We start from the raw sequence: 14,418 nt of genomic DNA on the forward strand, positions 1-14,418 counted from the left end.
GTTTTTAATGTGGGTGATTAAATGTGTTCTATTAAGAAGTCCAATTAAGTCATTACTCTTAAGTGACTGTTGCCATAGCTGAAGAAAGGCCCCTCCTGATAAGTGGGAAATTATGTTATCTAGTGAAATTTAGCTTATTGTTCTGATTGAGCTTGAATAACTTTGATAGAAAATTCATATATATGTTAAAATTTTCAAAGGGACCCTCCAGAGCATTAGAAATCTACCAAGGTGAACTAGAAGTATTGAACATAGATAATTGACCATAGACCAAAACATTAGATTTTTAAAATTTTTCATAGGATTGTGCCTGTGTTAGAAAAACATTTGATTCCTATGTAGAAGTCCCAAGAAATCAAGATCTGCTCTGGTACTTTGGAATAAGTATCTGCTTCTGATGCCCTCATCTTCTCTTCCTATTGTGGATGTTGTTTTTCTTCTGTTTGAGCATTGGTGTCAAGGTGAGTTTGAGGTTAGCAATCTTCTCTATAGACAAGTCTGGTTCAGGGGCCTTTTTAAAGTGGGAAATATGAATCTAAGGGTCAATTCCCTTTAGTTTTGTTGTGCATAAACAAGCTAAGAGTAGCTGATAAGGTTCTTTCCATCTAGGCGGGAGAGAGTCCTTTAAATGATATATTTTTCCAGTATATATTCTCCAGAATGTAGTTCATGGGGTATCTGATCCTTATCCAAAGACAGATTACTGTGATAAACTTCCGAAGCAAGCTTAAAATGTCCTTTTAACAATTCATTTAAACTTTTGTGACAATATAATATATCAACAGAAGCCATCTAGGACTATAAAGGTATATTACTGAAACATTTTTTTTTCTATAAAATTATCCTCATTTCCACCAAATACAGCCAAACTAAGACTAATTTAGTAAGTCTGGGTTCAATAAATTTGGCCTGATTATTTATATAAGTGTACCAAGAATAGCAATTGTTTATATAGGCTCTTTAAATTTGGTTTTGCATTTTTTTTTAAACTTATAAACAGTCCCAGACTAAAGTTTATAAGACTTCTCAAAGCCAGGAAAATTATGCCTGGGACTTGCCATCAGATTTACCTATGATACCTATAGATTTGGGTGAATTCCTCTCTTCTCAAGTCCGCCAGATAGCTTGAGAGTCCTTTCTTATTCACCTGATAAGGCTGCTGAAAGAAAAGAAAGTGTTAGTTGCTAAGTCAGCTCCAACTCTGTGACCCCATGGACTGTAGCCCACTGGGCTCCTCCATCCATGGGATTTTCCAGGCAAGAATACTGGAGTGGGTTGCCAATTCCTTCTCCAGGAGATCTTCCCAATTCGGGGATTGAACGCAGATCTCCTGCACTGCAGACAGACACTTTACCTTCTGAGCCACCAACCAAGGTTGCCAAGAACCCTGGAAATAAGGGAGTAGGCTGTCACTCTAAGAGGTTTGATGGCTTCATAAAGTCTTTCTTGGGGTTTCCCACGTGGCTCAGTGGTAAAGAATTTGCCTGCAACAAAGCTAGAGGCTCAGAAGACACAGGCTGGATCACTGGGTCAGGAAGATCCCTTGGAGGAGAAAATGGCAACCCACTCCAGTATTCTTGCCAGGATAATCCCATAGACTGAGGAGCCTAGCACACTACAGTCCACTGGATCGTTAAGAGTAGGGTATGGACATGAGCACAGCTGAGCAACAGAGCAAGCACACACGCACAAAGTTTATATTAGTTTTTTAAAGCTGACTGGTTATATCTGATTCTATGTTTAATCTGAAACACAACATTCCAGTCAAAGCTATGATAACATAACCAATGTTTCCATTGTGCCCTGTTAAAAGAAGAACAGATTTTTATTGAATTTATGCAAATAACTTTATTTTCATGAAAATAAGAAGTATCCAATTCTGGAGGGATCAGGTAGGAAAAACAAGATAAATGTTTCACTTCTACTTACAAAGGTATAATTTATCAAATGATTGTTAGTCATTGTACAAGAAATATTTCCTTATATCTAGAAAACAAAGCTAAGCAGTGATATTTTAGACAAAAAGTCTAAAGAGAAAAAATAGTCTAAAAAATTATAACCCTATCATCAGTTCATTCAGTCCTATGCAAGTAATTTTGTTGCTTTCCTGTTAACAATTTTATGAAGTCATCAGATTGTTCCTCAGAATTCCTTAATTTCTTACCCAGTTCAGTAGTATAATCTGAAAGTTGTCAAAAACCTGTAATTGTCTGTAAGCAATCATCCTTCAATAAAAAATAAATTAATTAAAAAATAAAACCTGTAATTGTCCCCACAGCCCTTTTTATGAATCTTCTTGAAGATGAAGAATTTTAATAAAAGTAACAGAATAAAATAACTATAAATGACAAAAGACTTTTAAAATGGCATCTAAGGATCTGATTAATATTGACAAAGAAATTTGGTTATTTTTGTTACGTTTTAAGATAATTTGGACTATAAATGATAACATAGGACAACTAAAATTTAGCAATTTCATATAAACTCTAGAATATTTATATTAACAATGTTTATTCATACAATATTACCTAAGATTCCTCATTCATTTAACAATGTTAATCATATAATTTAATATATCAAGTAAACCTAAATAGTTTAATAACTTTCTCTGTTTTTTTAATTTTTCTTTGATTTTTCCAGCGCTCTCTGAGAAATGCCAACATTAGCAAGAGGTCATAACAGAGAGATTCAAATTCTAGTTTTGCAAAAGTTTATTTTTAGTATTAGAATTCTTTCAACCAATTAAGTTCATGTTAATCTTAGCCAGCCCTGATCATATATCAAATTCTTTCTCAAGATTTCTTTTCCATAAGCCTATAATTTGCCTTTTTTGTTTTAAATTTTATCCTTTGAGTTCCCTTTTTTCTTTTTCTCTTAGACTCTCTTTTGAAAATAATTACTTTGTTTTCCCTTAATAGAATGCATTTCCTTTCTATTGACCCTTTTAAAAGTTTTTTTGTATATGAAAACATTTTCTTTATTTTAGTGGTTCTAATTTCATATATTAATCATAATTTTCAAACCTTAAGAACTCCATCTTTAGTGAAAACCAAGAGAAAACAGTTGTGAACTATCGCATTACCATGCCTGATTGGCAAACTTATGAACGTATTCTGTTACCTCTAGAAACACACATTTTTCCACAATGTAATTTTTTCTCCATGTGGTACAAGACATGTACCCAGTGAACCAAACATCTTTATTTTTTTGTAAGAATATGAAATTTGAGATTTTAATTGCTAAGCAAGTATAAATTTTCCTATATTTTATTTGAAAATAATCTAGACAGTTGATCAATCCCTATCATTTAACTTAGTAAAACTCTAAAGTTTCAAGTTACCAGAAGATTTAGAGAAACTATTTTTAAGTAGAAATAGAGTAAGACATAATCGTTCTTTGCATTCACCTAAAAATATCCTACCATGCTTGCATTGAAATTTATGAAAATATCATTTTTCTTGCTGACAAATTTTGTTATTGGTAACATGATCTTTTTTGACATTCAATAAACATAGATACAATAACATTTTCACATGTAATGTTGTCATGCTGTTGGTTTTTCAGTTAAACCAATAAGCTTGTTTTCATTGGGTAATGATTAATCCTCAATCGTGTGATCTTAAAAGAAAGTGGGTTAATTTGTATTTCTGAGAATTTCTTGAAGCACTTCATTATATTTAAGCCAATTAAATAGATCTCTTTTACAGTTTAATTTTTATAACACATCACCAAAGGTAGAAACATATGATATTCTATAATATATACACAGACATATAATCAGAGATCTCACAGCTTCATTTTAAAACTTAAGACATGAATCTGGTACTGCAACATAAAACTCAGTAGTTTATAATAACTGTAGCAATGAGTTTATTCTTGGAGTTTACTCTTGGATAAAAGCTGACCACCCCCCCCCCCCGCTTTTTTTTTCAATTTCAGAAATTAGAGATGGTCTAGATAAGAGTTTCCAGAGAAGGCAATGGCAACCCACTCCAGTACTCTTGCCTGGAAAATCCTATGGACAGAAGAGCCTGGTGGGCTCCAGTCCTAAGAGTTGGATACGACTGAGTGACTTCATTTTTCACTTTTCACTTTCATGCATTGGAGAAGGAAATGGCAACCCACTCCAGTGTTCTTGCCTGGAGAATCCCAGGGACCGGGGAACCTGGTGGGCTGCCGTGTAATGGTGTCGCAGAGTCGAACACGACTGAAGTGACTTAGCAGCAGCAGCAGATAAGAGTTTCTGAGAAGACCTGGTAGAACATTTACATCTCAAAGACTCAGGGAGATCATTGTAAGCTCTTCCTAGAAGCACTTGTGTTCCCTTAGGGTCAGAATTTTGAAAGAATATTATATAAAGCCAGCTTTTTCTCTAACTGCATATGTAAAAGCCACTGTTGGAATGTCAGGAGAGTCCCATTAATTTCAGGATGAAGTTTTCTTAATTTCCAATCTCCTTGCAAGTATAAGCTCCTATATATATATGAACCTGGCAGGATATGAGTCAAAGGGTTATCTGACACCACTTTTCTTCTGCTTTGAAGCCTTTGTTAACCATTCCAATGTCAGTTTGTCAGAGTAAAAGACTGCATGGTGGGCTGGTATGCTGTTGGGCTTAACACCTCTAGGAAGCACCCTGGATTCATCTCAGCTCTTTCACATGTCTGTTTCTCCTTCTGGCTGTATAAAATTTCCATGGATATTTGGAACACTGAATGACCAATGTTATATGTGTCCCCAAAGCAAATTTCTTTGAATTAGTCAGTCTCCTTATGGGACCATTGCATGGCATGAGGGCTTGCCCTTGCTACTGTCATAAGTTTCCCAGTTGACTAAGAAAGCTGTAACTGGTTGGGAAAAGCTGTGTCTCTTATCTTTGGAGCTGAAAGTGCTCACATGGTAATTTATTCAGACAAACTCTGCTTAAAGTATTCAAGAAAAGATGCCAATCAATACTCCTATGTAATTATCTAGTTCAAACTACTCAGTGTATTTCAACTGAGCAAGCTCCCAACCGCTCTCAACTGGAGTAACCCACTCAGTGGCTTTTAACGGAGCAAAATCTTCCCATTGTCTTTCATCTGGATAACCTAGTTACCTCTTCTTGAATCTAAGTTGAAGGAAAACTTACTCTTCATGGCAAGGAGTTTAACAATTACCAAAAAAAAAAAAAGCCCTTAAGAACTGTGAACCAACACAGGAGATCCAAGACCTAGGAGAAATTTACCCAGTTGTCTAGACTCCCTGAGGGTGTAGACTAGCACAAAGGGCCTTTTCTGGGGGTCAAGGCCCCAAATAAAGTTCAGGCAAATGAGACGAGTATATTCTGAGTCCCTTAGTGGTCACCAAAATTTTCAACTGAAAGACAAATGCACAACACTCATGTTGTGAGTTAAGCTTTATCCCGGGTCTGAATGAGAACTATTGCCCAGGAGATAGCCTGTCAGATAACTCTAAGGAACTGCTACAAAGAGTAAGTGGTGAAAGCTGGTTTATATGTGACTTAAAGGGAATACTTCATGCAAAGATGGGCTCAATAAAAGACAGAGATGGTATGGACATAACAGAAGCAGAAGATATAAAGAAGAGGTGCAGGAATACACAGAACTGTACAAAAAAGATCTTCACGACTAAGGGAATCATGATGGTGTGATCACTCACCTGAGCCAGACATCTGGAATGTGAAGTCAAGTGGGCCTTAGGAAGAATCACTACGAACAAAGCTAGTGGAGGTGATGGAATTCCAGTTGAGCTATTTCAAATCCTGAAAGATGATGCTGTGAAAGTGCTGTACTCAATATGCCAGCACATATGGAAAACTCAGCAGTGGCCACAGGACTGGAAAAGGTCAGTGTTCATTCCAATCCCAAAGAAAGGCAATGCCAAAGAATGCTCAAACTACTGCACAATTGCACTCATCTCTCACACTAGTAAAGTAATGCTCAAAATTCTCCAAGCCAGGCTTCAACAATATGTGAACTGTGAACTACCAGTTGTTTAAGCTAGACTTGGAAAAGGCAGAGGAACCAGAGATCAAATTATCAACATCTGCTGGATTATCGAAAAAGCAAGAGAGTTCCAAAAAAAAAAATCTATTTCTGTTTTCTTGACTATGCCAAAGCCTTTGACTGTGTGGATCACAATAAACTGTGGAAAATTCTGAAAGAGATGGAAATACCAGACAACCTGATCTGCTTCTTGAGAAATCTCTATGCAGGTCAGGAAGCAACAGTTAGAACAGGACATGGAACAACAGACTGGTTCCAAATAGGAAAAGGAGTACGTCAAGGCTGTATATTGTCACCCTGCTTATTTAACTTATATGCAGAGAACATCATGAGAAACGCTGGGCTGGATGAAGCACAAGCTGGAATCAAGATTGCTGGGAGAAATATCAGTAACCTCAGATATGCAGATACCACCACCCTTATGGCAGAAAGTGAAGAGGAACTAAAAAGCCTCTTGATGAAAGTGAATGAGGAGAGTGAAAAAGTTGGCTTAGGGCTCAACATTCAGAAAACGAAGATCATGGCATCCGGCCCCATCACTTCATGGGAAATAGATGGGGAAACAGTGGAAACAGTGTCAGACTTTATTTCTGGGGGCTCCAAAATCACTGCAGATGGTGATTGCAACCATGAAATTGAAAGACTCTTGCTCCTTGGAAGGAAAGTTTTGACCAAACTAGACAGCATATTAAAAAGCAGAGATATTATATTGCCAACAAAGGTCTGTCTAGTCAAAGCTATGCTTTTTCTAGTAGTCACGTATGGATGTGAGAGTTGGACTGTGAAGAAAGCTGAGCGCTGAAGAATTGTTACTTTTGAACTATGTTGTTAGAGTAGACTCTTGAGAGTCCCTTGGACTGCAAAGACATTCAACCAGTCCTTCCTAAGGGAAATCAGTCCCGAATATTTATTGGAAAGACTGATGTTGAAGCTGAAACTCTGATACTTCAACCACCTGATGCAAAGAACTGACTCATTTGAAAAGACCCTGATGCTGGGAAAGATTGAAGGCGGGAGAAGGGGACAACAGTGGATGAGATGGTTGAATGCCGTCATCGACTCAATGGACATAAGTTTGAGTAAACTCTGGGAATTGGTGATGGACGGGGAGGGCTGGCATGCTGCAGTCCATGGGGTCACTAAGTCGGACACCACTGAGTGAGCTGAACTGAACTTGTTGTTTGGTAAAGCAGTTAGCAGGCATCTTGGTAGAAACTTACTGCTAGTCACAAAAAGCAGAAATCACAATGTAATTGTACTGTTTTTCTATGTATTGGAAGATATTGAAAGTGAAAGTGAAGTCACTCAGTCGTGTCTGACTCTTTGCCACCCCATGGACTGTAGCCTACCAGGCTCCTCTGTCCATGGGGTTTTCCAGGCAAGAATACTGGAGTGGGCTGCCATTTCCTTCTCCAGGGGATCTTTGGAAGATGTTAAGTGTGATTTATTATAATTCTTTCTGAAATGCATGTAACTGTCTAAGGGTCTGTTTGTCCAAACCACAAGCATTCTGTCATTGTCTTTAATTTCCTCTGTCTGAAACATTGAATTCACTCTCAGTCAGCAACTACAGTGGGTTAATCTTTGTAAAGTTGAATGGAGAGCAAAATACTCTGCTCTTCTTTTGTTTGCCATATCTTTGGTAGAAAAATAAGTAGTGAAAAATGTGCACTTCTGAAGCCTTATTTTTATTGTTGTGATACTAATGCTTGTGTTTTGGTTTCTCCCATGTAATTTGGTAGTAAATATAATAAGCAATCTCAAACATGAATGATAATATTAAAAAACATGGGCTTAGACTATAAAGCAATGTTATTCTCTAACATAGACACACACAGAGAAGCATACAAACATGAATACAAGCCCTCCGTTGTATAGGGGACCATCGAAAGTGTTTATTTTTTCTTTTTCCATTTTTTAAACTAGAGTCTTCAGTTTAATATCTGAGTGTTCTCTGTGTTTTATGCAAACTAGAGAATCACGAGTTTTAGATTTAGTGATAACAAAAGCAGTTGCTTATACAGTACTGTAAATTATCAGTCTAAAAAATAAAAAATCTACCTAGGTTACTAAATAATGATATATTCAAAATAACTGGATAACTAATACCTTTTAAATATTGTAGACTTGTGTTTTTGTAGAATAAGTTATAAATTTCTAATTTAAGGTGAAAAATGTCTTCAGAGTTTTAGTGGAGATTGATTTTTTAAAATATTGTTAAAATACTAGCTGGTTCTGAATCCAAAGATTAATACTGATTATGACTAGAATGTGATCAAAGTTAGTTCAGTTCAGTCACTCATTGTGTCTGAATCTTAGCGACCCCGTAGACACCGGGCTTCCCAGTCCATCACCAACTCCCAGAGTTTACTCAAACTCATGTCCATTGAGTCGGTGATGTCATCCAACCATCTCATCCTCTGTGGTGCCCTTTTCCTCCCACCTTTAATCTTTCCCAGCATCAGGGTCTTTTCAAACGAGTCAGTTCTTCACATCAGGTGGCCAAAGTATTGCATTTTCAGCTTCAACATCAGTCCTTCCAGTGAATATTCAAGACTGATTTCCTTAGGAAGGACTGGTTGGATCTCCTTGCAGTCCAAGGGACTCTCAAGAATCTTCTCCAACACCACAGTTCAAAAGCATCAATTCTTCAGCCCTCAGCTTTCTTTATAGTCCAACTCTCACATCCATACATGACTACTGGAAAAATGATAACCTTGACTTGATGGACCTTTGTTGACAAAGTAATGTCCCTGCTTTTTAATATGCTGTCTAGTTTGGTCACAACTTTTCTTCCAAGGAGTAAGCGCCTTTTAATTTCATGGCTGCAATCATCATCTGCAGTGATTTTGGAGCCCAGAAGAATAAAATCAGCCACCTTTTCCCCATCTATCTGCCATGAAGTGATGGGACCAGATGCTATGATCTTCGTTTTCTGAATGTTGAGCTTTAAGCCAACTTTTTTACTCTCCTCTTTCACTTTCATCAAGAGGCTCTTTAGTTCTTCGTCACTTTCTGCCATAAGGGTGGTGTCATCTGCTTATCTGAGGTTATTGATATTTCTCTCAGCAATCTTAATTCCAGCTTGTGCTTCATGCAGCCCAGTGTTTCTCGTGGTGTACTGTGCATATAAGTTAAATAAGTAGGGTGGCAATATACAGCCTTGATGTATGCCTTTCCCAATTCAGAACCAGTCTGGTTTCAAGTCCAGTTCTAACTGTTGCTTCCTGATCTGCATACCAGTTTCACAAGAGGCAGGTCATGTTGTCTGGTATTCCCATCTCTTTCAGAATTTTATAATCAAAGTTAAAGACAACTGATAATTTGTTTCTTATTGTGAGAATTATCTCTACATTAACTAATTTGCTCAAAGCCTTCTTCAAACAGTTATCCCATGTAATTAAGAAAGATATCACAAACATAGAGATGGCATATATTTTACAGAATATTCTGCCAGCAACTTGGTTACACTGTACATGAACATTTTCTTATTCCTATTCTTTCTCTCTCTCATGTTCTCCTTTTTTTTCACCTTTTTAGAAAACTTTGTTCAATTACTCAAGGAATAATTGTTATCATTTATGTGTGCTAGACCTTGGAGCTCTACAAAGAAATAGATAGAGTTGATTTTAATTTAAGAGCTTCCAGTATAATTTAGGTAATTTTGGTATGGATAGTGACAACATAGTATAGTACCTGCTACAATAGCGGTTATATAGGGTACTTATTATTTTTTTTATTACTTCTGTAACAAATTACCACAAATTTTATGACTTAAAACAATGCAAATTTATTACCTTATATTTCTCTATGTCTGAAGTCAGAGATTTTATGGGACTATTAACAAGATGTTGTCAAGATAGGATTTTTTTTTTCTAGAAGGTTTAGGGGAACATATTTTCTTTCCCAGCTTCTAGGAGCTGCTTACATTCCTTGGTTATGGTTCTCTTCCTCCAGAGTCTTGAAATTCAGTAACATTATATCCCTTTGATTATTCTATCACAGTTGACTCTACTCAACCTGGAAAGGTTCTCTGAATTTGAGTTCATGTGATTATGTTGGACACAACCAGATAATTCAAAATGATCTCATCCCAACATCCATAATCTTAGTTATATCTACAAAGTTTATTTTGCCATAGATGTTTAGTTGTTCTAGGGATTAGGATGTAAACATTCTTGGAGAGCCAGCATTCTGCCCATCAGATGCTACCCAAGTACAGAAGAATACCTCTTCTTGAATGGAGATAAAGACTGTGTTCAAGGATGACTTTCTGGGGGAGTAATCCCAGTTTGGACCTAAAGGACAGGTAGTCATTAAATAGGCTATATAGAGAGGGTAGAACTGGTGACTATTCCTGGAATAGAACATGCAAAGATCAGAAGTTAAATGAGTGGCTTTTAGGAACTAAAAATGCTCAGTATTATTTTTAACATGACACGAGCTGAGTGGTACAGCATAGTTGTGAGGCAAATATCAACAGACCCAATCCTATGGAACTTTGATGACCAAAGTGAAGAGTCTAGACTTTATTCCATGAACTGTGGTAAGCCAGTGGAAAGTTTTAAGTAGATATGATCAGATTTCTAACTTTGTAAGTTGGTCCTGGTTGAAGTACTGGGAAAAGATTGAAGGGAGTGAGTTACAGTGGCAATGAAATCTTGAAAGGAGCCAGTATAGTGATTTAAGCTGGGAATTTGGTGGAGGGCTGAATATGAGTATTGATAGAACTGGGAAATGTAGAAGGAGAAGGAAAAGTTATGATGGTCAGAGTGAGTGAGTATGGCTGTTGCCAGGTTGCGTTTGACTGATCCTTTCGGTGTAGATTTCCAGTCTGTGGCCCCAAAGTTTGAGTAAGAAATCTGGGCTGAAGATGATAATTAGGGACTTAAGGGGTACAGAGGATTATGCTCTTTGTGAGGGTCGGAAAAGAGTCCAAGGCTATGCCTTTGGAAACCCATCAGTTAAGAGAGGTACAGAGGGAGAAGAATTCAACAAATACATGAAAAAAAAAGATGTGCCCAGAAGGATGGTGGGGGTGTGGAGCAGAGGTGAGGGACAAAAAGGTAAGGTGTGAAAGGATATTTCAAGAATGATGGTGTAGTCAATGCTCCAAGGCTATCATTGAATATCAAGTCTGAAAGATAAAAAGTAAAAGATAGTTCAGGATGTTATTACTTTGGCAAGAGTTAGCAGTTTTAAGGCATAGGTAGACTAAAAATCTAGAGTTAAGTGTGTTGAGAAGAGAATGGACACATAAGAGATGGAGAAAACTATACTTTTTGGACATTTGAGAAGCACCAGATACTTGAGTATGTTGAATGCTGATAAGAAGGTGCTGATCCTCCTCACCCACTGATATGTCTCCCATGCAGTAAATGCTCACAGCAGAGACAGAGGCAGTGCTCCTCAAACTTATTCTCAGCAAGTGGCCCTAATGGTAGATGCAAGAAGTATATCACCCTAGAGAGACAGTGATGTGTCCAAAGCTTCTACAAGATCTTTCAGAACTTATAGGAATCCTTATTTATTGTGTCCAGAAGCATCACAGAAGAGATACAGCTAGTCCTCCAGGTGACAACTGTAGAACTGTTGTTGTGTGTAATGTAAACTTCTGGAGCCTCCCTGATAGCTCATCTGGTAAAGAATCCTCATGCAACATAGGATCTCAGGTTTGATTCCTGGGTCAGGAAGATCCACTGGAGAAGGGATAGACTACCCATTCCAGTATTCATGCACTTCCCTAGTGACTCTGAGGGTCAAAAATCCACCTGCCATGAGGGAGACCTGGGTTTGATCCCTGGGCTGAGAAGATCCCCTGGAGGAGGACATAGCAACCCACTCCAGTATTCTTGCCTGGAGAATCCCCATGGACAGGGGAGCCTGGCGGGTTATAGCTCATGGGATTGCAAAGAGTTGGACATGACTGAGTGACACAGCAAACGTAAACTGTTTCACAATGAGGAAGTAGTCTATGTATCAGCTTATAGCAAGCATTTCCAAAACAGCCATTTAAGACTGGAAATAAGCTCCCTACTATTTAAAATAACCAGCCATGACTCTCACTAATGGCCCACTAATGAAGAAACAAAGTGAAATTATTATATCTAGGAAAACTTAAAAATCTAGAGGAAGTGTGTTAGTAGCAAAGTTGCGTCAAGTTACAGAGTGTCTTAGAATCCATTAAACGTAATTATCAAGTACTCACAGCTTTGAAAAATGACTTTGCATTGTCATTACTCAAAAGTTGGGATTACACCTGAAAGGTCCATCAAAGTCAACTGGTAATGTAAGGTCATATTCTAAAATCTTTAAGTTAAAAAGGTCTCTCAAAGTGTAAGTCATATCTTTTTCTCAGATTAAATTGCCCAACTTGCTTTGAGCATTTATTTCAATATATTTTTTCTGTCATCATTTCTGAGTTCCTGATAACAGGAACCAAAATAAATTACACTTTACCCACCACACCCCAGGTGACACCCAGGCTAACTCCAAGGCCATTGTCTGGGAGGATATAATTTTTTTCCTTGAATAAACAAGCTATTTTAAAAAGAGTTACTTGAAAAAAGGGCAGAGTTATACTTACACCATTTTATTCGCTTCCTTGGAAACCATTACTTTCAAGGAAAATGGAGACAAGGTAGTCAGTTTTTATCAACAAATTATAAAGACATTAATATAAATCAACAAGAATTTTTCCAGTTGTCAAGCCACTGTAGCAAATTTTTTCTAAGTATGTTTTGCCACTCTCCAACATGAAGCCTTTTTTCCCCTCAATTAACTTAAATTTCACAGTTGCTGTGGGAATTGCTTCATTGTCCTAGGATTTACTTCTGTGCTAAAGGAAAAAAAAAAAAAAGAAAGGCTTTATTTTATTTGACTTAATTGCCTAAGAGCTTTGAAATGTGAACAACTTAACAAAACAACAGATGTGATATTAACACATCCATGTCTCTTGTTGGAACAGGGAAAAGCAGAAAGAAGGAGAAATGCCAGGATGCTGACTTGTACCCTCTAGTGGAAACAGAACCGTGTCCTTGTGATGTGTTTACATCTCATCCTTATGGAAACTGGTCAGATTGCATCCTTCCTGAAAGCAGAAAGGAGCCTCATAGAGGACTGCGGCTACAAGGAGACACCAAAGAATGTGGAGAAGGCCTGCGGTTTCGAGCAGTAGCCTGCTCTGATAAAAATGGAAGACCTGTTGACCCTGTCCACTGCAATAGTTCTGGTAAGGAAATGGGCGAGGAGTAACCCATGAGAACGCTGACATATAGCCCACGGTGTGTGTCCCAGGTCTAAAACTCATAACCTTGTTTCTTAGTAATTGCTTCAGTTTTCCTTTGTCGAAAACACACTGCCTCTCATTAAGTATGAATATAGGAAATGCACATATCCACTGGTTATCTGGATTGTGAGTTTTGGGGATCTTTGACTCACCTCTCTCTATTCTTCATCTCCGGTCACTTGCTTTCGTGTGTGAGCACAGGCTTTCTCTGAGAAAGCCAAAGCCCAACACAAATGAATATATTTTATTGGTGCTTTAATCACTTATATAGAAGGCTTCAGGCCTTCAGTGTCTTATAAGGATGTTGACAAAATACCAGTGAAAAAGTTAATGTTGTACAGTACAATGTGTTCAGTTCAGTTCAGTCGCTCAGTCGTGTCCGACTCTGCAACCCCGTGAATCGCAGCACGCCAGGCCTCCCTGTCCATCACCAACTCCCGGAGTTCACTCAAACTCACGTCCATCAAGTCAGTGATGCCATCCAGCCATCTCATCCTCTGTCGTCCCCTTCTCCTCCTGCCCCCAATCCCTCCCAGCATCAGAGTCTTTTCCAATGAGTCAACTCTTTGCATGAGGTGGCCAAAGTACTGGAATTTCAGCTTTAGCATCATCCCTTCCAAAGAAATCCCAGGACTGATCTCCTTCAGAATGGACTGGTTGGATCTCCTTGCAGTCCAAGAGACTCTCAAGAGTCTTGTCCAACACCACAGTTCAAAAGCATCAATTCTTCGGCACTCAACTTTCTTTACAGTCAAACTCTGACATCCATACGTGACCAATGGAAAAACCATAGCCTTGACTAGATGGACCTTTGTTGGCAAAGTAATGTCTCTGCTTTTGAATATGCTATCTAGGTTAGTCATAAGTTTTCTTCCAAGGAGTAAGCGTCTTTTAATTTCATGGCTGCAGTCATCATCTGCAGTGATTTTGGAGCCCCCCAAAATAAAGTCTGACACTGTTTCCACTGTTTCCCCATCTCTTTCCCATGAAGTGATGGGACCAGATGCCATGATCTTAGTTTCTGAATGTTGAGCTTTAAGGCAACTTTTTTACTCTCCTCTTTTACTTTCATCAAGAGGCTTTTTAGTTCCTCTTCACTTTCTGCCATAAAGGTGGTGTCAT

The 14,418-nt window shown here is 37.9% G+C and overlaps 1 protein-coding gene across 1 annotated transcript in view; it reads left to right on the forward strand.

The window, feature by feature from the left end:
* Positions 1-14,418, forward strand: part of THSD7B (thrombospondin type 1 domain containing 7B) — an 889,260-nt gene that overhangs the window by 595,041 nt on the left and 279,801 nt on the right. The window contains exon 13 of the mRNA XM_040228521.1: positions 12,976-13,239. Coding sequence (XP_040084455.1) covers positions 12,976-13,239 — 264 coding nt within the window. The remainder of the gene's footprint in view (positions 1-12,975; positions 13,240-14,418) is intronic.

The sequence above is a fragment of the Oryx dammah genome, unplaced genomic scaffold, assembly GCF_014754425.2.
Source record: "Oryx dammah isolate SB20612 unplaced genomic scaffold, SCBI_Odam_1.1 HiC_scaffold_27, whole genome shotgun sequence".
In the NCBI taxonomy this organism is placed as follows: Eukaryota; Metazoa; Chordata; class Mammalia; order Artiodactyla; family Bovidae; genus Oryx; species Oryx dammah.